The sequence below is a fragment of the Thunnus maccoyii genome, chromosome 4 (assembly GCF_910596095.1).
Source record: "Thunnus maccoyii chromosome 4, fThuMac1.1, whole genome shotgun sequence".
Classification (NCBI taxonomy): Eukaryota; Metazoa; Chordata; class Actinopteri; order Scombriformes; family Scombridae; genus Thunnus; species Thunnus maccoyii.
In genome coordinates this window covers 4,981,924-5,006,743 of record NC_056536.1, presented here as the reverse complement: position 1 = coordinate 5,006,743, position 24,820 = coordinate 4,981,924, and the positions used below count along the sequence as shown (strand labels likewise).

General features: G+C 39.3%; 1 protein-coding gene across 6 annotated transcripts; it reads right to left on the bottom strand.

Annotated features, from left to right (window-relative positions):
* Positions 1–1,484: 1,484 nt before the first annotated feature.
* tbc1d22b (TBC1 domain family, member 22B) lies at positions 1,485–24,275 on the bottom strand. Of its 6 annotated transcripts, XM_042409431.1 has the most exons (17): positions 23,975–24,274; positions 23,451–23,651; positions 22,402–22,561; positions 21,058–21,150; positions 19,881–19,937; positions 19,323–19,506; positions 18,890–19,058; positions 6,945–7,112; positions 6,762–6,832; positions 6,377–6,505; positions 6,178–6,243; positions 4,491–4,605; positions 4,152–4,258; positions 4,001–4,076; positions 3,514–3,641; positions 3,177–3,272; positions 1,485–2,825 (listed from the first exon to the last, which is right to left on the bottom strand). In XM_042409431.1, exons 4-17 carry the CDS (start codon positions 21,084–21,086, stop codon positions 2,697–2,699), a joined length of 1,524 nt encoding a protein of 507 aa, XP_042265365.1. In that variant the 5' UTR covers positions 21,087–21,150; positions 22,402–22,561; positions 23,451–23,651; positions 23,975–24,274; the 3' UTR covers positions 1,485–2,696. The 6 variants fall into 6 exon arrangements, with proteins under 6 accessions (XP_042265365.1, XP_042265367.1, XP_042265368.1 ...); XM_042409433.1 differs by lacking the exon at positions 23,451–23,651; XM_042409434.1 differs by lacking the exons at positions 22,402–22,561; positions 23,451–23,651.
* Positions 24,276–24,820: the final 545 nt, after the last annotated feature.

The window sequence follows — 24,820 nt, the reverse complement described above, 5'->3', positions numbered from 1 at the left end:
ACTTATTCAAACCAAGAAAATGTTTCTCCATGTAAGTTGTTGTACAATGACCAGCATATGAGCCAGCCATCTACTACACAGCAGATCTGATTTATAAACTTTGCTAGAGCCTAACAAAGTAATTGCGTCAATTCCATTTTCAAATGTGAAGCAAATCAAGGCAAAACCTTAAATCTACATCTTACAACAGGGAAATGAATGTACTGAAGGCTAATGATTGTCATATCTTTTAAACAAACATTGTGTTATAATTATCACTGTTACTGAAGGTAGATGAGTAGTAACACATACACATATTCGCATTCCCCCAGAAAAAGCAGGTATAAAAACTATTTCCTGGATCTTGTCACAGATACAAGAGCAACCTAACCTGAACCTGAAACAAATATATAAAACAAGCATTAATGATGACAGAGCATGTACACTTGAAAAGACAGGAATACATAACAAATGCTCATAATCAAAGGCATCATCATATATTCTGAGCTGCACTGTGTCCACAGGACTGTCTCAAGTACAGTAGGATGGCGTGACTAAATGTCTAATGACTAATCAATGTCCTTCAGTACCAACATGCATCAACATTTTAAGAGTCTTTATCCCCACAAGCAATTATTAAAATGATTAAAACTCAGGAGTGTTATAATGAAATTGAACATTTTAACTACTGGTTATGAAAATATAGTTCTTACAGTGACCACAAGTATCTAATAAGATACTTTATAGATCATTTATAGGACTGATACTCTTGTTCTGCATAAAGTTTGGTAAAATCAAAACCATCGGTCCAAAACAAACCAGTAGCTACCAATCTCATTTAGTACCAGTTCTAGGAGTGTGCCACAATCTGTAACTAAAGTTGTATGTACAACTGCCTAAAATATAATAAAATTTAGATTAATCTCAGTCAGTTCCAACATTAAATAAGTAGGGATGCACAATATTGGATTTTATGCTGATATCTGATATGCCGATATTACCAACTCACTGTGGCCGATTGCCGATACCGATATATGCATATTTTTTTCCAGATGGCTGAGGAGACTATTATGCATGCAAGCATAGATTGCACTAAGTATGATCAAGAAAGACAATATATGAAGGAAGAATTTAGGAAGCCTTAAAACTTTTATGAACCTGCCAAGTGGGTGGAGCAGTACAGTTTTCATTGAGTTCATTAGACAGACAGGATAAATGTGTAGGATTTAATCTCTGGTCCACACTCCGGAACAGAAGGTGGTGGTAATGCACCTAATACGCTGGTTGCCAACTGCCGTTATAAACCAAAAAGATTTTTTTCCCCCCCCAAACAGAGTGGTACATCCTGTCAGTGGAGGTGTTTCCTATCTATGCAGCCGAACTTAGCTCCTTGACGGACTGTCTCTCCCTGACGGTCCCGGTGCTTCCTCCGCAGGCTCCACTTCACTCACGCTACCCGTCTGACCCGCTGCTTCTTCCCACTTTAACCTTAATAACAAACCGGGGCTCAGTGCTCTGGTTGGAACCACATGGAGAGCTGGGGCTAACGTTAGCTGAGAGGCCAGCTAGCCTCTGCTAGCGTTAGCCCCGGTTCTGCATGTGGCCTCTCATAATCGGCAGAAATGGCTGATGCTGGTATTTCATTTTGGAGCCTTTATAGGCCGATACCGATGACATGCCGATAATATCGTGCATCCCTAGAAATAAGACCCATATAAACTGACGTGAATGTGAAATCCCAAAGCTACAATAACTAGAAGGTCGCCATTTCTCCTGGTCTATTAACATTTTCAGGTCAGCTAATTCATACTGAAACCAAAGTGATACAAAATCAGTTCTACAATCTGAAATTCAACATAGTACCTACTATTTTCTCCTCTTTGGTCTTACACCTAAAAAAAACTCAATATGAACTTGCGTACATCTTTTTTTCCTCAAAAATTCTAATTTTAAGATCAAGCAAGCACTTTATTAAGACCTCATACACTTTTTCTGAATTGGAGAGAACTTTTGATTAGTTGATTGTACAGTGCAGATTTGGTAACCGTAAACCTAAACAGAGATCTTCTAACAAATAACCTCTGGGGGGGGGGGGGGGGTCAATCTTATTTATAACAGCTTTCCAGTGTCAGACTAAATTAAAATATTAGACTTCAAGTTTTATATTGTAGTTGCCTGGTTTGCAGCTAATATTTCTCCCCTTGTAAAACAACTACCAAAACAAATCTGCAAAAAATATAATCTGTAGATACTGTAACTGACTAAAAGGATGATCTCACAAACATTCATCATCCCTTTATGTTACAGCATGTTATTCTAAAGTACATCTAACTAGAAAGACAATCAGTGCTGCATGAGTAAAAACAAGATGGTATAGCTGTGACTGTTTACACTAACAGTCCATTGATACAGTGTAGTACATTGACTGAAAAATAGTCCCATATTCACTGAGCTCGGTGGGTGCACCATTAACCCAACCCCAAAGGGATATTCACTTAATTTCCACAGGATCATGTTTGTGGGATTGTCAGGAGGCTCAGGTATAACTTCCTGCAGGTCTTTTGGAACTGCACACATGTCAGTCTCTTCCATGTGACCTCAGGGACAACACTTGATGTCTGGAGTATATACTGTGGGTCCATCCAGTCACAGTCTAGTCTGAGTTAAAAATTTAAAAGTACTATGTCTGCTGTGATTTTGGAAGAATGGATGGAGGCCTATCTCTTGTAGTGGCTGGGTGCATCTGCGAACATGTACTTCAGTCTATAAGCTTCAGCCAGCAGGAGGCCCACTTCCTCATTACCCCAGTGGATTGTAGGAAGGTTCTGCAGTAGCATGAGCAGGCCCTGAAGAGCAACAGAAAATGATTTTGAAACACTGACATTATTTTGAAAGGTGGAGTTTAAGGGTGGAATATGTATAGAATTTCACAAATATATACAGTATGTGGATTATTTCATAAAAGGTAACTGTCAATCAGTGGATTCAAGTGTTCATGCATAATGGTGACATTTAATTTCTACTGAATACTTAAAGGAAATTTTGAATTTGCAAAACTTGAGATTATTGTCTGGACATTTCAAAGAGAAGAATTCAAACCACATAAATTCAGATTCTGTATATGGTTTTCGAAGTTACATGTTTCAATGTTATCCATACTATAGTTAAAGTGTGGGTAACTACAAAGACAAGGGTACCTGAAAGTCAATCATGGAGAGAATTTCTTTGCGCCACTCAATAAGGAAAGCAGCACAGACATACAGGTGGAAGTGGGAGAAACCCTCTGCTTCAGACTGTGGAAAACAAAACCCAATATTGCAGCCAATTACATCTCAGCTTTGACCAATAACCAAAACTTACAAGCAAAGACACCTGAACTCAGGCAACTTAGCAAATGCTGTATAATAACAATAACAATAACAACAATAATAAATATTTGCAGTAGTGTTGGTTCTTTAGAAGTTTTTCAGGCTGCTGTTGTACTGGATTTAATGATACTGTAAATGTTGGATAATGGTGCCCACTCTGCTCTACCTGGTAGGTGTCCCAGAGACGGATAGTGCAACGAAGCGGTAGCTCCCTCATCAGCAGATTGTTCATCCACCGAAAAGCAAACTGCAGGTACTCCACCTCATACTTCTTAAAATGATTGTGAATATCCTCTGGACACAGACGTGCGCACGCACGCACACGCACACGCGCACGCGCGCGCACACACACACACACACACACACACACACCAACACAAACACACACACACACACACACACACACAGATGTTAAGTTAAAATTGTGGGTTTCCTGCTTATAGCTCCTATCTGGAATCAGCTACACATCCTCTTATCACTTTCTACATGTATGGGCTCATAGTACCCACAAATTAAGGAGGAAAGAGCAGATAACATGTCAATTCAAAGTAAAGGCAACTTAAAACCTAATGTGACACACTATTTCTTATACTTGAGTACCATAGACATTTCATAATGAAGATGAAGCAATGACTGAGAAGTGACCTGCTTACCATCTATCCTGCTGACGAGTTCCTCCAAAGCTTTCACCTTGTTCTGGATTCCAGGCTGAGCAAAAGTGTAGTTGTCCTGAAAGGATATCAATTTCAACAAACTTGCAGTTTTAACATTTGTTTGTGTTCATTGAGATGTGTGTGAGCATACCTGTATTCCATCCAGCAGCTTGCTCATACACCAGAAGCTGTCAGCTTCGATGTTTCTTTGGGTGTCCAGAGGTAGTGCTACCACCTCGAAGTTCTCCACATCCTCTGCTGGAAGAACAAATGACACTGAATGAAACAGAAATGGCCTGACTCATACAGTTAACACTGTGAGATTTCAGAATGGTGCTCTCTATTGAGATTGGTTCAAAAATGTTTATGAATGTAGATGTGGTAACAACATTGCAAAATATAGGTACACAAAGCACCAGCATCAACATCAAGCAAGAAAACGTAACTGTGCAAACCAGGAGAAGAAAGACACAAGTAACAAGAAACTTACTGACAAACTCAGACAGGAAGACAACAAAGAAGGGTGTGACCAGATCATTGATTCCCTGGACATAACCGCTGGCCGGATGACGGATAGCCCAGATAAAGAGGATACGCTCAAACACCTGAGGAAAGAAAGACAATGACACACTGGGCCTCATTCAAGAACATTGTCATATTTTTCTCCTAAAACTATTGACTTTTTTGTGTGAGATTTGCTTGTAAAAGTGTTTAAAGTTGGATTTGAAAAACTCCCTTAAATGCACAGACTTGTCATAAATTGCTCATTTGAGTCTGATCAATGCCACCAGAGCCGTCACAAAGATAAGTGGAGAGAATATTATAGCCTACAGTAGGTGATGTTACACTGTCAGCTGCAACAGAAGATGATACTGGACAGAGACCTGCAGAAAGACCCTGAGGCAACTGTTTAAAACAACAACTGAAATGTAGTGGTGAACAGAACATTCATTTTTGGTTGTTGTATATATATATATATATATATATATATACACACACACACACACACTTTTGACAAAAGTGTCAAAATGTCCAGTAATTCTGGAAACAGATCTTTGGTGTTTTGAAAACCCACCAAAAAAAGAAAAATTCACCATTTCAAAGATGATACTGTCATGCTTCAGTGCACAACAGATAAAGGCAATAAGGTTTTTCTGGTTTAAGGGGAGACATGTTAACATCTGACAGCCAGCAGTTACTAATAACTAAATCATGGCTGAACGGATCGTATTCATTTATTTGATATTCATGAAATTACAGCAAATACCATCCTTAAACATTTGCTCTCCTGTCAAAATCTCTAATGTCACTCATCACTATTTGACACAAGTTAAAGCCAAGTCATGTGGTGTTTGAAAATGAGTCTAGGGGCCTGTATCGGTTCATGAAGCAAGTTCAACTGTGTCTTCGTTAGGTTGCCTGGCTTCACATCACTGAGCCTTACAGTACAGTACAGCTTACAGTCCATCAGTTATCCTGGAGCCCATTTCACAAAAAACATTTAGGAGCATGATTTACATGCAGATTGTGTGAACTTGAAACTCCAAAAGGAAAGGGTGATATTCAGTGAGGTGAAATATGTCTGACATAATCACACATCTAGAATAGATTGAGAAGCTATAGAAACTGTGGGAATAGTATCCAAATATTAAAAATCGCTAAAGTTATAAATGAGTGTGTGAATTATTATATAGGCCATTTAAAATATAACTAGCATTTTCAACAACTTCAGTAGTCTAGAGTGAGTAGCTGCTGTTTTGAATCTAAACGAACTATTTTGAAAAAATATGATACACCTAAAAACAGTTGAAAGTGAAGTAAGGCTCTTCCTGCTGCCAAAACATAGAGGAAACTGATAATTTACAATTAACTAATTAACAGTGTGTGCATCTGTGTGTGTTTGTGTACGTGCATGCATGCATTTTAAAAGGGAGCTTACTTCTTGATAACTAAAAACCAGAAGATAGCTGGCTAACTCACTAATCTTTCTTTGTGACACGGACTCTTGTGAACCAAAACAAACTCAACACAAAAATGCACAAAGTTCAGCTTTTCACTGTGGGTTCAAGACCCCATACTCTCTACACAAGCAAATACCTCTCTTGTAGGAAAATCTTCAAGTCATGACTGACAAAAGACCCACATGCAATTCAGCTGTTCAGTAATTCTGATCTTACCTCTTGTACTACAGGCTGCTGGAACAAAGGAATCAGAGGGTTGGTCCTTGGAATGTCGATGTGGATCTAACAGGAAGAGATAATAAATGTTTTTGCATGTTTCCTTTAATATCAGAACATGGTGTTTATTGATTTTTTGACAGATGAGTAGTAGCAGTTTAAGTTCATCTCTATTCACCAATTGTAACTGTAGTATTACCTGTCGGTATGTGTCTTTATAGTGCTCATCTGTTCTGGAGTGGTAATACTGCTCTATGAAGCCAAAGTATTCTTCTCGCTTCCTTTTTAGCACCAGCTCTCTGCGCTCTTTGTTGGCTGGCAGGTAGCCCTGTCCAAGACCAGGGAAAGAAGAGAAAATACCAAAGCAAAAGTGCCAGTGAGGAGAAACAGTTTTTAATTATGTGTTTTAGTGAAAAAGAACAAAACCAGCCATAAGATAAGGCTTTTGACATTATGTGAGCAGTCTTAAAAAGGAATGCAACTGGCTTCACAGAAACTAAAAATCTACTACTACTGAGACGGAATGCCGCCCAGATGAAGTGCAGCACATGTGATATTATAAAACTGCAGGTCATGAGACTTACAGAGAGAAGTCTCCATGTGATTGGCCGGACCTCTCTCGGTATGCCCGACCAGCTGTGCTTCCGGAGTTCCTCTATAACAGTGCAAAGATATAAACACACATTGTCAACACTGTATAGAACACTACAGCAGAGATCAACAAACAGAGACAGGCAAGTCTGGCTCTGACTTTGTTGTTCTCTTACCTAGGTCAGTGTTGGGACCAGCCAGCAGCTGCTTGAATCTGTCCAGCCTGCTCTTCTCCCGCACTGTCATGGGTGGTGCCCCTGATGCATTTTGGTCTGAGATGCGAGCCACCAGTGGGATGAAGGGACGAACTGGGAGAGACTGCTGCTTCTGCAGTGTGGAGCGAACTGGAGGAGACACACAAGCAAAGTGAGAAAAGCTAATGATACAGAGATAAATACAACAATAATAGACATGGAATGGGATAAACAAGTTAAATAAGAAGGCCCTACAATAATAAATTCATAGCAAAATTCTAAAAACTCTTCTAGATCAGTTCTTGGTCTTTATTTTGTAAAAAAAGCACATGAAATGGATGAAATGGTATCTTTACATTTTTAAGAGGTGATTTAAAAGATATTAGAGATTATGAGTGCCTTAGGCTGTTGCCTTGGGGCCCTGATGGCACAAGCTCAGTGGGTGACTTGTGAATAGCCTGAATATTTAGAAGCCAGGTGACTTCTGAATAGAGGTGCAGGTGACCGTTGAATACCCTCACAATTTACAAGTCAGCTGGACAATTTAAAAGTCAGCTGGACTTGTGAATAGCCAGAAGCCCTGTCTAAGTGTTTAAGGCAACACACCGACTCATAGGGGCATGGGCCAACCTAATCCACGACTACTGACACCTGTTGACATTTTGACATTATAAAAGATTTTCAAACGTTCTCTTTTAGCAGCATCCTGCCTCACAAACACATAGTTTCATACAGCTGCAGCTAGGTAAAAAACACACTCCACTGAAGCTGCTGGGGGTTAAGAGCACACAGTATTATTAGAGTGGAGGTAAGCTTTAATTACTCTTTTTTCATAAAGACAGCTTAAGATACACTATTACTACATAGTCCTATTGTGTTGATGTTGTTGGGACTGGTAGGAGTGCGTTTGGTTATTAGAAATTATTCATAATTATCATAGATAATTATGAATTATGATATCAATATTATTAATATTAATTAATAATACGAGGCACCAACTGTTAAAGAGCCTCACAGGGGGACACAACTGTCAGATCTGTGAGGAGCACGGTTGGTTATTAGCAATAATTAATAATCAGATAATTGTTAATGATAAAAAACAATAAAATTATTAATATGGATGAATAATAACGGGGCACCACCTAGAAACCAGGACCAATAACCAAACAATAAGGTCTCATAAAAGAGTTCACCTAGAATGTTAATATCTGACTGATATCAATATTCATAGGTGAACAAAGAAGGTATGAATTTGAGCTCTGACTCCCTCAATCAGCCACTTTTCAAAATATATAAAACAATAATGACAAAAGACTTCTCTTTAAAGGTATAGCAGTATTTATTGAACTTAGCAAAATTAACAAAGTTAACAAATGCTCTGATCAATAAACCACTGTTCTAAAATCTAATCCTACCTAAGCAAACATACATCATCAAAGCTGTACATGGTTGAACACATGCAGGTGACTGCATGTGTGTGTGTGTGTGAGAGTATGGGAGTGTAAGTGGGTATGTGTGTGTCTCGGGCTGCAGTCGAATAGTCTTTTTTGCTTAGGAAGGTTCCTAACTGAGTGAAATGACCCGGAAGTATATAAGTGGCAGCCATGATAAGAGCTAGTCTAATTCTCTAAATGCTAAGGAAAGGTGCTTCAATGCTTCCTTTTTCATCTCCTTTAGCATAGGGTACACTCGACCATCCTTTACGAAAGGAAAGGAGATAATCTCGTCCCACAAATCCTTGCGCACCAATCACAAAACTCAAAGAATTAAACCCACATTACACATCCACAGCGGTCCGTGTATCCCCCTTCCAAAGCTGTGTTCAGCTTGTTTAATAACAGGATAAACAAATATACAATGCATTATATGTTTTTCGTGTGAATTAAAAAACAGAAGTTCACATGCTTTTCCTGTTTTTGTCTTCAAATCGGCAATTGGAATAGAAATTAAACCAAAACCAGAAAACAACTTGTTTTTCACTTTTATAGCTATATGTATAGTATCTGCCCTACTGCATCTTTACAAACACACTGTCATTGACTATGCTTGCTACAGCATAGATAGATAGATAGATAGATAGATAGATAGATAATCAATGAAGTTATGCTTCTGTGCCTCATGCGTAAATGCACACAGCGTATCTTAATGGGGAAACGCACTTATCATTTCTGCTGCAGGGTGGGGGTGGGGTGGGGTGGGGGGTGGGGTTGATTGCTGCAGGTATTTAATAATCCTTCCACTGCAGCTCAACCAGGAAACACCTTCAATAAACAATTAATATTAGATCCCAACCGGTCCTGTCGGCATGTCTGGAGATTTAAATAATCAGTGAAATTACACTGCTTTCTCCTTTTTTCTTTCCCTGTGCAGTGTTTCCCTGTTGAGCTGCAGTGGATGGATCATGACAAAATGATGGAATTTGGCACTAAAAAGGCTGTAATGTTGCTTGAGTTTATTATATACTTGCAGGGATCACCCACATTAAGAGAGACACTCGGTGCATTTACGCACCAGGCACAGCAGCGTAACTTCATTATTTAAATCACCAGACGCTGTTTCTTCACACAAAAAACGGAAACAAAATAATTCATTGTATATTTGTTTATCCTGTTATCAAACAAGTTGAACAGAGATTTGGACGAAGGGGAAACAGACCCACAGCCTGTATCAACCATAACAACTTTAAAGCACAAACAAGTCAACATTTCAAGGTGTTTGAGTTGTATGTGGTGGTTCTTAGGCTATTATATGCATTATAAGCTAATAACAGATCATAATCGGCATATTAACCACAACACAGAAGTCTGTCTTTCAAGAGAAAGGGATATGAGATATTTTTAGTCAGATGATGTTTTTAATTCATCATGTTTGAAACTTGAGAATGATGATATGTACAGTAGTAACATGTTTTGTCTATCTTTCATACCTAGCCTATATTCCTTTTTTTTAATTCAATTCCGACCTTGGCAATGAAGTGATATTTTTCACTGTGTTGTCCACGTTTATATAGCCTGCATGAAAGGGTGAGAACGACCGGGACGAAGCATTTAAGATGCACTTTTTGTAGTCCATCTTCAGAACATTGTTAAGTCCTTATGAATTCTCCTTCATATCTGTCCTTGACCTCGTGAAATTTTCCATCGAGGTCAAGAAAAAGTGGTTAGGATAGGAGGGACTTTTCAACCGCAGGTTGGCCGCAAGATGGTGGGTTGACATTTGTTGGAGCTCATCAAATCTTGTCCCAAAGTTAAGTCTAAAGTTGGTGACTCTCCACTCAAAGTTGTCAAGATGAACATGTTACAGGCCTCAGGCATGAATTACCTGTATGCAGAAGACATGTCCTGTTTTATACAGGGAATCAGAGACAGGAGACGTTAGTTGTGTTCGTTCAGCAGGCTGTTCTGTTTTTTATGAAACAAATTTCATCTTCTCTCTTTCTTTTAGACTTGAACCATAAGTCTCTTGTTCACAATAATCCTCACATAAGAAATTTAACAATTCATTCATTAACAACACAACATTGATGAACTGTCACCGGTTCATGCTATAGTAGCAATGTATAACTTCTACACACCAATCTGTTGTTATTACCAGTAATAATTAAGTTACCAAATATTGCTGTAAAATCTGTGTACTAAAACTTACACACTATTACTGCTGCTGTAACCAGCTTCCCAAAATATACTTTAGCAGTAACTTCACTGTTTTAAGCTTTTGTTTAGCCTTCTCTGCTCCACTGCATACATGAACACTCCTACATAATACAAACAATAATATATACATTATATAAACAACACTGGTCATTCAAAAATACCAACATATCACATTTAACCATTTTACAACAATAACATAGTGTATCGACCAGAATGAGCAACCAGTATAAAATATAAAATAACTTTATATTAACCATGATGCTCCTGAAAACCTACAGCTACCTTAGCTAAGCAGCTGTGGTAAGGCAGATGTACAGGAACCACAGTTCAAATAAGTAAAAAGTCCACATAGGAAGCGTGTCTGCTGCGGCGTTTCTGCCGCTGGCGGCCCTATCTTTCTATCATGTTCCCTGTCTATTTCTGCTGAGAACTGCATGCATCATGCGGAGAGAATAGGCGAGACCTCGTATCTCTAGATGACGTGACGCAGCAGCAGCGGGCTGTGTGGCTGCTCTAACCTGTTAACATGGGTGCCGAAATGAAAAGCAAGAGGTTCCGTGACGCACACGTGCTGCTCACGCATCCAGTGTGTCCCAGGCGTTACCCCTGGGACACACTTCGCTTCCTGTGTGGACGCTGCAAGCATGAGAGTCGCGGCAGTTCAGCGACGTACACGCACTGCTGAGGTTTACACATCCAGTGTGTCCCAGGCGTTACGCGTACAACTAGCGCATCTTGTGGCGGAACAGTAAAGCATACTTCACAAAACAAAGTGTAAACGTAAGTAAGACATATTTAAATCTGTCCTTTTTCACAGAAAAAATACATAAAATAGTGATCCAAACACACAAAAGCTGATTCAACCTGCAAAACTGAAAATTGACCTAAAACAACAGGAAAAGCCGCCTAATGTGGAAAGAAAAGAAGGTGGTCGAGAAGCGGAGCATGACTATGCAATGGATGTAACTATGCTAAGCAAGAGGGAGCATGGACTGCACTACTGACAACACCAAGTAAGAAGCTATTGGAGAAGAAACCCAAGCCAACAGATGATGGTGAGAATCTAGAAGTCTCTAACAAAACCATATTAGAGGCGATATTAAGCCTTGAAAAGACAGTGGATGAGCAGCTGGCCGACTTAAGCATGCAAACAAAACAAAGTAGTGCTATGATTGCTAGCTTAGCAAAGGCAGTTCAGTTTAACACTGAAGAGATGAAAGAATGTAAAAAGAAAGTCAATGACCTGAAGAAAAAAGACGACCAACTATGTAAAGAGAACAACAAACTCAAGGAGAGAGTCAGAGAACAAGAAAGATACAGGATGAGGTGGTGCCTCTGGATCCGGGCTTGGAAGAGAAAAAAGAGGAAGATATCAGAACACAAGTCATCCAAATCCTTGGTAAAGTTGTCCCAGAAATGAAAAAAAGAAGCAGTTGATGTCGCACACAGAGTCGGGAGAAAGATGGACAATAACAACAGACATGTCATCGTTCTGTTTACACAAAGACGAGTGCAGGAAGAAATCTGGCGTCGGAGCAAAAACTCTCTCATCTGCAAGGATAAAGGCATTTGTTTTGCTGAAGTGTTACCAAGGGAGGATTGGGAGGAGAGGAGAAAGCTGTGGCCCCAAATTGATGAAGCCAGGAGGGCTGGAAAACTGGCCTTTTTTCGTGGCTCACATGGATACATTGAAGAATAACGAATTAAGGTTGGCAGGTGAAATCATACGCTGATGAATGTGATAGAGTGGAGAAATCATTAATGGGACGATCAAGCCCTATAAAAGTTAGTGTTCATCCAGTGGGCTGAGTGAACGATTGCTACACTTGAAGTTAATTTTTGTTCACTTTTGTTCTAGTTTCAATTGTAAATGTTTAAATTTCATTTGGTTCATTAAATGTTAGGGGCTTGAAAGACACTGCAAAGAGAAAAGCACTGTTTTTATTTTGTAAAGGGCAAAAATCTCATTGTTTGCTTTTACAAGAGACTCATTCCTCTGATGTGGACACAACTTTTTGGACTAATCAACGGGGAGACAGGATCTTATTCAGTCATGGCTCTAACCGGTCAGGAGGTGTGGCAATTTGCTTTAACAAATGCCCTGGAAAAATAATGACTCACAGAGCTGATGGAGATGGTCACTGGGTGTCGGTGGTATTGAAAATTGAAAGTCTGTTTCTTATAATAACTAATGTATATGGTTATAACAATGTTGGGTTAAACAAAACACTAATGGAAAATATAACAACTGTGATTTCAGATCTTAAAATGCTGTACCCTACTGATGTTATTTTAGTAGGAGGAGACTGGAACATGACGCCAGACGAATGGGAAGATAGATGGCCTCCTAGATTAGCTAAACCACAACGTAACGACATTGTTGAAGGATTTATGACAGATAACAACTTTAATGATATATGGAGAATAAATCCAGGGGTAAAATGTTATTCATGGTTTAAGCCTACCGGTGGGAGCAAATCTAGAATTAACTATTGGTTAGTGAGTGATAACATCCTGAGACATGCTCAAAAAACTAAATTCTCCAAGGCAACTCTGTCGGATCATTGTTTTATAGAACTAGTTTTAGAACCCATAGTGAGAGAAACCAGAAATAAAGGGTATTGGAAATTTAACGCTAGATTATTATAAAATGAAGAATATTGCAATAAGATTAGGAAATAATAAAGGACATTGAAGATAATGAATCAATTGACGGAAATATTGGTAAATGGGAAATTACTAAATTTTAAATTAGAGAATATACTGTGAATTTTTGCAAAGAATTAACAGGAAAATTAGATAATATGAAAGTAATTTGCTCAGTGCTGTATTAAATCTGAACTGAACAGTCAGGAAAAAAACAGATTGATGGAGCTGCAAGTCAAGTTAGATGATCTTCATCTTGAAAGGGCTCAGGGTGCCTTTATAAGATCACGAGCGAAATGGATTGAGGTAGGGGAAAAGAACTCCTCCTATTTCAGTAACTTAGAAAAAAGTAGACAACAGAGGAATTTAATTATGAGTCTAATGATAAATGGGGTAGAGTGCAAAGATTCCAGGTGTATAGAAAAAGAAGTTTTTACATTTTACTCTTAATTGTATTCCTCAGATTATTCTTTAGTAGAGGCTAATACTCTCTTTGAAAAGAGAGAGAGAGTATTAATAAAGAATGTTATCCCATGTATTGAGGATTCTTTCAAGGATTTATGTGAGTCAGATCTTAAAATTGAGGAATTAGATTCAATTATCTTGAAAATGATTTCAAACAAATCACCAGGGATGGATGGGCTCACAGCCAACTTCTACCAGTTGTTTTGGAAGAAGTAAGAAATTTGTTATTTAAAGCTTTAATCAATCAATCAATCAATCCATTTTTATTTATATAGCGCCAAATCACAACAAAAGTCATCTCAGGGCACTTTTCATATAGTGCAGGTCTAAGCTGTACAAAGGCCCAAAAATTCCCCCATGAGCAAGCACTTGGCGACAGCGGTAAGGAAAAACTCCCCTTTAACGGGGAGAAACCTCAAGCAGAAGCCGGCTCTTGGTGGGCGGCCATCTGCCTTGACTGGTTGGGTTGAGAGAGAGAAAGAAAGAGGGGGGAGGGAGAGGGGGAGGGGGGAACAGAATAATAACAATCATAACAATAACAATAAGGAATGTATGAAGAGAGAGAAAGAAAGAAGTGACGTCAAGCATGAAACAAGGTTTAATCACCCTGATCCCTAAATCTGGTGAAGATAAAAGAGTATTAGATAATTTGAGACCTGTCATGTTGCTTAATACTGATTATAAAATACTCTCTGGGGTTATTGCTGCTAGGCTGAAAAAAGGTATTTCCACCATAATTAGTAAGATACAGTCAGGATTTTTGAAAGGAAGATCAATTCATAATAACATAAAACTAAGACATAAGACATATTAGATTTACTTGATTATAATGATACACTTCAGATAAAAGGGTTTGTTTTATTCTTAGATTCTATAAAGCATTTGATTCTGTTGAACATCCTTTAATACAGGATACTCTATATTATTTTGGATTTGGAGAGAATTTATTAATTTGATTAAAATGCTATACAATGGTATCAATAGCTTGGTAGCTCTAGGACACGGCACCTGCTCGAGATTTGATATTAAGAGGGGAATTTGTCAAGGACGTGGCAGCTCACCGTTACTGTTTATAATGGTTGCAGGAATGCTATCTAATCTGATTAAGAACGATAATATTGAAGGATTAAATGTGCTGGGAAGACAAATAATAAGTCAACTGGCTGATGACAGCTTTATTTCTAAAAAATGAAAACCAAATCCCATTAGCTTTACAGTCTATTAAACAATTTTCAAAAACTTAAGCGGGCCTAAAATTAAATTTAGACAAATGTGAAATGTTAACCTTACATGAACATCCCCTGCAATCATTATGCAACATACAGGTTAAGACAGAGGTTAAATATTTGAAGATTGTCTGTGATTGGAGATTTGGAGATTTCTAAGGATAAAACTATCTCTGACAAGATGAATATTTGGAATACTATAGACAAATGTAAGGAGATCCTAAATAGATGGTTGAAGTGAGATATTACAATCTTTGGGAGAGTTTTATTATCCAAAATGGACAGTTTATCCAGACTCATCTACCCGGCCTTTTCCCTACAAGAAAGAATGACAAAAATCAATAAATAGTGTCAATTTCAAATTCATATGAAGAAATAAGTGTCAGTACATAAGGAAAAATTATATGGTTAAAAACTATGAAGATGGGGGTGCGACTTTGATATCATGAATGGTGTTTTGAAATTGAAATGGCTAAAATCTTTTATTAAGAACACTCCTTTTGGTTTATTATCCCCAATATAATCTTTCAGAAAATGGGTGGAATAGACTTTTTCCTACGTTGTGACTGTAGCTCATTACCGGTTAAACTTTCTAATTTCCATCAGCAAACCCTCCTCTACTGGAAATTACTGTATGAACATAACTTTACACCACACAACACACGAGTGTGGAACAACAGATACATACTGCTCGGTAGAAAATCCGTATATTTAGAGGAATGGAGGTCCAAAGGGATTTGGGTTGTTGTTCATGTTATGGATGATAATGGAAATCTGTTTCAACATGATGAGTTCTGTGAGAAATTCCAACTCCACTGTACTGTGAAGATCTATAATGGAATGATAAAAGCCATACCAGTCTCTCTGAGGTCAATGGTTAAAGAAGACATTCTGTACATAAAGATCTCTCTGGGGCTGAGGCAGCTTTGCATTCAAGGAATAGATTTTTGTGACAATAAATGCACTAGTAGAGTTATTAGATATTTGCAATTGAAAGAATGCTATCCAAACCCAGTTAAAAGAAAATATACTTAAGGAATTTGGAGCTGAAGAGGTTAAGAAATAAGAAATCGATACTTCTCATTTCCACTCCCTCCCAAAGTAAAAGAGGTTAATTTCAAAATTTTAAATGAGATTTACCAAACAAATGATTTCCTAAGAATGAAGTTTAACTTAGATATGAATAATTGTGTGTTTGTTTTTCCATTGTGAATCAGTGCAGTCTTTCTGGAGTGATATGCAGGGCTGGCTACAGTCCAAGGAGATAGAATTGTCACCCCTGAAAGTGAAGACAATCAAGTTTGGTGTATTTGTTGAAAACAGGAACTTTGATTTTGTCCTCAATATTCTGTTATTACTGGGAAAGTTCTTTATACATAAATGTAGATACTTCAAAGCTAAACTAATTTAAAGCTAATTTAAACCATTGGAAGAATGAGTTAAAACTTTTGGGTAAGTCTCTAAAACTTGTTAATGACAAGAAAGTCCTTAAACTTTTTCATTATTAGAAAGATTTAAATTGATCTGAAATAGCCCTGCTTTTTGTATACTTTATTTATTTTTTGCTCTTGTTCCATGTCATTGTTATTTTTTTCATCTACACCTATCTTTATTCTGTTTTTTTACTGTTGGTTTCCTTTTACTTTACTCAACCTGAGGCAGAAGGACTAAATTGAATATGACATTAAAAAGGTGCCTTGTTTGTTTCAGATTGTCAATAAAAAAAAAAACTTTTCGACCGCAGCCACACGACTGTGTGTGGGCAAGATGGTGACCGTGATCTTGTGAGATGAGGTCGCACAAGATTTAAGATGACTGGCATGGTCTTGTTAGACGACATCACGTGATTTTAAGGATAGCAGATGTGAAGTCACGCGAGAACCAAATAGCAGAAGTGAACACTGTGTCTTGGTCATGGATATATAATAAGAGCTGGATAGGGCGCCGCCACTTATCCTTGCAGCCAATTTTTCCCAGTGGCCACTCGCGGTATTGCAATCCCTCTGCAGCCCAAAAAGTATTTTCCCCATAAACCACCATTGTAAAAGAGATGTCTGTAAAGCTGTTGACAGGACACCTCAAACTGCAAACAATGTCAATTATGACTCTTTCTATTATGAACCTTTGATCCATGGAGGTTTTATATTTGTAAAACTTTCCTCAAGCCAAGAAAAGAGATTTAAAAATCTGTGATGTCATCACAATGTTAAGTCTATGGGCCGAGCCGGAACTTGCAGTCGGGGCCAGTGGGGGAAAGACTACTGTGCATATTCAGTGTGCCGCACAACGCGGAAGCAAACCTGGAAGCTAGAAACTTTATTTGGGGTATGTGCCAGCCAAGCAAATCCTATAGGACTGAATGGGCACCATTTTTAGTCCAGTATCCAGATCTTATAATACATCCATGGTCTTGGTTAGACAATAGCAAGATAGCGCCGCCTGGTGGTTGGCCTCTTGCTCTTACCCAATTCCGTTTAAAACACACGTGTCTGATGGTGGATAACGAGGGGCTGTGTCCCACATTATCTGACCATCAGATGTGTAAGACGATGTGTGTGTATATGTGCGTGTGCACGCGTGTGTGGGTTAGTCACAAGAGAGGGAAGAAAGAGAAGGGAAAGCGACCATGAGGGGGAGAGAAGCAATTCCTTTGTCCACAGAGAGCGCGTGTACGGATGGCTACGGATGTCTGTGACGCACATTGTCTGGTTTTTGATCAACAAAGCAACTTACTTTCTCACTAACGGTGGCACAAACACAGCAGTAGTCCCGAGTGGGATAAACACAAAACAGTCTAGCATAGTGAACACAGGCAGCAAACTTCAAATACTCCTCAGAGTAAAGAAGAACAAAGGGACTTGGCGGTCCATCAATTCACACAAAAAGCTTAAAAAGCTAAAAGCTAACACAACAGCACTGAAGGTGAAAATAAAACACAATCTAACACTGTCTCTGCCCAGACTTAAACCTCTTACTTGGTCGCGTCAGAAAGCGAGCAGAGTGTGTGTTTGAGTCTGTCTTTGGTCCGGCTTGGTTCCTCAGCTCGGATGCTGACGGGGCTGTCCTCGCGCTCTGTCGGTGGGTTTCACGGTAAGCTGATCCTTGGCAGCGTCGCAGAGGACACAGCAGAGTCGACTTGGTTGAAGAGTGGGGCAGAGAAGTTATCCGTGTCTTCCTGTAGAAATCCGTTTCTTCCTTCTGCAGGCCGTGAGAGTGCTGGGTTGCAGCAGCAGCAGTCTCCCTCGGATCTGGTAATTGTGTTCAGTTGAACATGGGTCGAAGTTTCAACTCGTCCAGCGAGGGGAAAAACTTCCAGTCAGTAGGGGAAAAGCACTTGCACGGGGTTACCTCCTTCAGTAAACCGGTTCACGGAGGGACAGAACTTCACTCCAGCTCAGTTACCATGGAGTGCGAATTTTTCTGGGTGCATTAAGTTTTTAAGGGACGGTGACATCACGGCTGTGTTGCCGTGACTTCCTGTTTTGAAGTGTCTCTACCAATGAGAGACAACAGTTTCCAGTTTAACACCTAGGTGTGAACTGAGCAGTGCATGTTGGGATATGGAGTCCAAAACGGACTCCCTTTGTTCTACTGGGCGCCCTTTTTTGTTATCAGGTTTTGTGAGTTGCATGCAGGCCTGCCTTTGTCTCATGCACATGTAGTATGAGGCCCAACAATTTTATTAAACCCATTGGTAGTTTGACCAGAAGCATTTGTCTGTATCACTGAAATCACATATTTATAAGTGCACATGGAGCTAATCATTTCATTTTAATTTTATATTAGACTAGACAGCCTGATGCAATCCCACCAGCCCTAACTGCACTGTGAAGTCCCTCCTGACAAAGTCTGTAATTAGCTCCACTAAGAATCAGCTGATAAGCTGCTCAGTGGTTATTAATGCCCAATGAACTGTTGCTGCATATTACCCACATACCTGAGGACGTGTTGAGTTGGGCCTCACTTTTAGACTTGACAACCTTGCCACTGACATGCTCGCACTCAGTGTCTTCCTCCTGCACGTTCTGCAGGGTATGACTGTCTGTCCTGGGAGGTGCCAGCCTGTGTGACACCCCATCTTCTGTATCACCGACCTGATTCTGCTGCTGCAGAGTGGACAAAGGAAACACATCAGAGTATCTCCCCAGTGTCCACATCTTACCATAAATAATCACTTTGTGATAAAAAGACTGTAGTTGAGATCACTTCATCACATTAAAATAGGGTGGTTTTTCAAATGAATACCATTATCAGCCCAGATACAAATAGTATAAACAGTAGTAACAGTGGAAAAAGCCCCCTCTCAATGTTTTATGCCCATTTAATGTCAAAACTTGTCTATAAACCCAAGCATGATGTGTGGCAGCTACCTGCATAGATATAGAGTGAAGGCCTGATGGCAGGGATGAAGTGGGGGCAGGGGTCCTGAGGAAATCCTCATCCTCCTCATCATCGATGTCCCAAGCATCGTTGGTGCTGCAGGCGAACTCGTGGAAGCTAGAGGCCTTTTTAGACTTGAGATTGTTGAATTTAGGCTTTGTGTCTTTGGGATACCTGCAGAGGGACAAATTGAGAGATCAAACAGACAGAAAAAGAAAAAGAAGACAGAAAAGTCGAGAAAAAAGTTGAGCAGCATTGGTAATTAATATACAGGGAACTTTATGAGATAATATTGCCAAAAGAAAAATAAACAAAAACAAAACAAACACAAAAATAAAAGTGCAAAAAGGGGCAATAAAACACTGAAAATCTCTCAAGTAGCTGAACAACATAAATGTCAACACTGTTACATTGGTACTCATGTTCAAACTCGAAGCATGAAATAATCAGCTGCAAACCAAACCAAACTGAAAATGGGAGTGACACAAACAAAATCCATCCATGTGGATGACACAACACCATGCAGTCCAGTTGTGTTGAGCACTTACGTTCGTCGTAGTCGTGGGTCGAGAGGTGGATGCTGTGCTCCATATACAGGTTGTACGCTGTAGAAGATGACATGTTATATGCTGTCACCTCTGTGCAGAAAGACACATGCAGATTCACAGCCTTTGTCCTAACTTGTGCCAACAGTCAAAGACTTGACTTCTCAGCAGATCAGTTATTCAGAGGAAAGTTGGCTGACACCTGGCCTGTCCTTATCTGTGTTGCTCCTTCTATCATACTTTCCCTAGTTGAGTAGATGCACTGCAGTAAGTCACTCAATCTAGGACTGCAAATAAAAATTAATTTCATTATTGATTAATCTGCATATGGTCAATAAAATGTCAGATGAAAAATGTCTTGAAGTCCAAGGTAACATCTTCCAATTGCATGTTTTGTCTGACCAACAGTCCAAAACCCCAAATACATTCGGTTTACTATCATAAAAAACTATTCATCAGTTATCACAATAGGTGCAGATACATTTTCTGTTGATCAACTATCAGAATAATCTCTTCACCTCTAGCTCAATCCCTTAAAATCTGTTCACTAATTAAAAAACAGACAACAACGGATCATAGGAAAGAGAGCACCATAGCCGAAAATGACAATGTTCATGCACTGTGTTGGGGATACAGCTGCAGTACACATTGTGTCCACTGCCATTACATTCAGTCAACACAGCTTCACATTCTGCCTTTAACCAATAGATGACAGCCAAGTTCCTCCCTCCTATTAAATACACTATACCTTCCTCTAGGGCTGGGCGATGTGACCAAAATCTCATATCCCAATATAGGTCATTTCATATCCCAATAAAGATACCTATCCTGATATAGCACATTTTAGGACACAGCCCTCCATGTGTGTGACGCGCAGCAGAGGAGAGACAGACAGCGGTGGACAGTTGGAGGGTTACTTTAAGTGTGATAAAAGCTTTGCAAGTAAAAAGCTAAGAAGAATAATTTATTAATGTAATCTGTGCAAAACATGGACAAACACCAAATGATGAAAAATATTTCCATAAAGAGTGTGATATGCGTCACAATGAAATAAACGATAGAGCATAATATGAACCGAATAGACGTTTGTGATTGTTGCGCGATATATATTGTCATATTGCACAGCCCTACATCCCTCTCTTGTGTAGATTGTGCTGTTCTTATTGTGTATTAAACAGACCTAGGGGACAGCTTGTAGAGCTCCAGCATTCTTCACCACCCTTTGGTGTGCATTATGTTCAGCGGATGCAGGAATCTCTCCCTCCTTCCCACTCTGTGATGACCCAAAGCAGACACAGTCAAGACTCGTACTGTAGGATGGCACCTGGGCCAGCAACACACTGCACTGACACTGAGGGCACAGTGCCAATAACGCTCCCTTATCTCTTTTCCTTTATAGACAGCCAAGAGCAGCAGCCGCCTCCACTGACTTTATACCTCCATTCAAACTTTTATCTAAAAATTCTATATTGGATCCAGTAATGCATGCTCAACAATCAAACGCCAGTTAAAATTGTGGTTACACAGTATTATAATTGGAGCAAGGATGCATGTCCTTGCCTGTGTAACAGCACAAATCAGTTATTAGTTACAGTCTTGTAAAACAGGAATTTTCCTATAAACCTGTTTTACTTTTGAGACAAAGAGACAGAGAGACTGAATGATACCTGTGGCCTTTGAGAAGAATTCTGTTTACAGATTTGGAACAAAGGAATTTTCTAGGTCTTCAACTAACGATTATTTTCATTATTGATTAATCTGTTGATTATTTTCTCGTTTAAACGTTTAAAATTAGTTGTTTGGTCTATAAAATGTCAGAAAATTGTGGAAAATGTCTATCACTGTTTCACAAAGCCCAAGGTGACATCCTCAAATGTCTTCTTTTGTCCCGAGCAACAGTCCACAACCCATAGATATTCAGTTTACTATCATAGAAACCATAAAATATTCACATTTGAGTAGCTGGAACCAGAACAGTTTTTTCTTAAAGAACAACTCCAAATGTTTAATTGATTATCAAAATAGTTGGCAATTGATTTAATAGCTGGCAACTGATTCATCAACTAATTGTTGCATCTCTCAAATATTCTAATGATTATTCTTTCCTTTTGCCATGGTAATGGTCAAAATCTAGATCTAATATCACCATTTATTCAAAATGTCCATTAGTGCGACAAAAATTTCAGTTGTGATAAGCGCTTCATTCAAAGTAGCTGAGAGGCTTGTGTGGATATCACAAAGCAACAAATATCACTTCTAGTATGTGGATTTTGTTAAACTGTGTCCTCTCACGCTCGAGGCTAAAAGGCATCAACCTCATTCATATCCTTTGCATGAATAAACTGACAGTAAGCCTGGTGGCTGAGAACTGAGCCTGCTGGTTATCTGGCAGTGCCAGAGACTCTTGTTTACAAGCCTCAGACTTGTTTTATCAGGAGCTGCTCATGGACAGGCAGCAAGACTAGCTGCTGGCTTTCCTGTTCCAACATATGTTTGTGTTTGGGTTTCCAGGCTTTCCACCCACCACAGTTTGAGAGAGATCAGTGTGTGACATGGACAACAACGCCCTCTCCTTAGAGATCCTCTCTTCTCAGATTTGCCAAACAAGTTGGCCTCCCTTTCTCTGCTCCACCCTCTCTGTCAAGTAGTTGCATAGAGCTTGGGCAGGACACCAACTCAGAGTCCTGACAGAAATAGAAACACAAAGGCTAATATAGGAATAAACACATAACACAGGAATAAACACATAAACACACAGCATCGTATCATTGAAGCCTGATGAGTTTTCATTTTCCACTAACCAACACACGTGTACAGGCTAAGGAGAGTAAAAGTAAAGATAGTGTGAGAATACCTGCAGCCCCTCAGTGCCCATTATAATGATACCAGTTGAACAAACTTTACAGGCTGGGACTAGACTAATTCTCAGGCTGTAATTAAGGAAGTAATGTAATTAAAGAATCATGGTCCACATGCTTCCTCACTCTTCAGGAACAAAATACTTTTTTTTGCCATAAAACATCACATAGTCTCTACTTTGTAATAAGCCTGTTATGTGTGGCAATTTATGATTATTTTCCTTATCGGTTAATCTGCTGATTAATTCCTGTATACATTCATTAATCATATTATTTAGAAAATATCAGAAAAAAACCTGATAAAACCTGCTCATTTTATTTTCCCACAGCCCAAGATGATGTTTTCAAATAGCTTGTTTTATTCTACAAACAGTCCAAAACCCAAATATATTCAGTTTACTATCAGATATGACAAAGAAAAACATGAAATCCTCACACTGAAGATGCAACCAAGGAAATATTTGGCAAACTAAATTATCAGAGATGAAAATAGATGCCAACTAACTTTCTATTGATCAACTTATCGGTGCAGCTCTAGTGACAATCAAGTGTAAATCAAGCATTAACTATGGCCTGGTCAAATGTGTCTTGTGGGTGAGCTGTCAAAAGATCTTAGTCATCAATAAAACTGCCACAAAAGAGGATGTTCCTCAGTGAACTCTTATGATTCATCTAATAGAAACCCCATAAACAACATAAGGAGATCTGAGATTACTGCAGGGATCCTCATCAGGGCAGTGCAGCTTTTCTTAATTGTCCTCTCTCTCAGCAGCCAGCCTATTATGTGACACAGCCTCTCAGCACAGCACAGGCTGAAAGCATACAGCGGGCGGTGCTCGGACTTTGACAGCTGACACCTCCACTACACAGAAGCCGGTCTGTCTCTCACAGCTGGAGGCTAGCATACAGACACACACTGAAACAAGACGGTACACAGAACAGAAAAGTCCCCAAGTGAATTAATTAAAATCCACAACTACAGTATGGCCAACTAATGATTATTCTTGAGGCACGTACAGTGACAGTTTATACGTTAAAGTCGGCTTAAGAGCTGGGCTTTAAGCTAACTGTTCCTGTGCTTCATTATGAGTTGATCAGCTAATGTTACATTAGGATATTACTAACATGTCCCTGAACACAAAGTAGGTGGTAATTTCTAGGATATTTAGACGGTATCCGCGTGAAACGTGAAAATGAATGCAGTCCTCGTTAATTAAGACAGACAGAGTGAAAACGCACCTTCCGGGAACCTTTGCGTTTCTCCTCCAGAAATGGACCCTGTTCTCGGTGGCCATAGTCGGATAACACAACCTCCTTCAGGCCGACACCGACACCAGCTCCTCGGACGAACAAACCATGGAGAAACGTCTCACTAGAGGCAGCTCAGCGCCGCTCGGCTTGCTTTGCTCTGCCTCCTGGTGCGTGTAAACGGCCGGGGGATAAAGCTATGCTGCTCTCAAACACGATGATGTGTGATACGGAGCACTTGAAACCGCCATCTTCGAGCACACCGAACGACACGGGTGATTGGCGGGAGGGTCGAACAGGTGCGGTGAAAGTGACCAATAGGAGAGGCTGGGGGATTGACGTCAGGGATGCTAAATAATAAACACACAACGATAGGAAGGAGACGTTTGAAATCTCATGCTGATAGGTGAAAGTTTCTTGTTGTTCTCAGGGGATGTTCAAAGGCTAAGCTATTGTTTTTGTTTTCCCCTCATCTCTTTATTTATAGAAACCGTCACTTACAGCATGTGTGACATTAAGACAATAACATAAAATAGGCATCATAATGAAATAAAGATAACACAACAGGCATTCACTTTCAATTGGTTGATACATTCAACATGGTAACAGGACATAGGGTAAAAGTAATAAATAAAAAACAATAACGTAAAAAAATAACAGAAAAGGTAGGCAATAAAATCAGATTTCTTTAAAAAAATTCTTGGAGCATACCAACTGTGTTTCTTATTGTTTATAAGTTGGATAGACTCAAAATACTTTCTAAATTCAATATGGAAAAGTTCAAACAAAGGGCAAAGGCTAAGCTGTTATTGGGACTTGACCAGTCATGTAGTGAAA

Bases quoted from the DNA above. Each gene is read 5' to 3' on its own strand.
- tbc1d22b (XM_042409429.1), bottom strand. From the start codon at position 24,030: ATGGCCACCGAGAACAGGGTCCATTTCTGGAGGAGAAACGCAAAGGTT. The intron at 7,113-18,889 runs GTATGTGGGTAA...TGTCTCCTCCAG, and splicing joins CCAACTCAACACGTCCTCAG to TTCGCTCCACACTGCAGAAG. The intron at 6,244-6,376 runs GTAATACTACAG...TCTTCCTGTTAG, and splicing joins ATAAAGACACATACCGACAG to ATCCACATCGACATTCCAAG.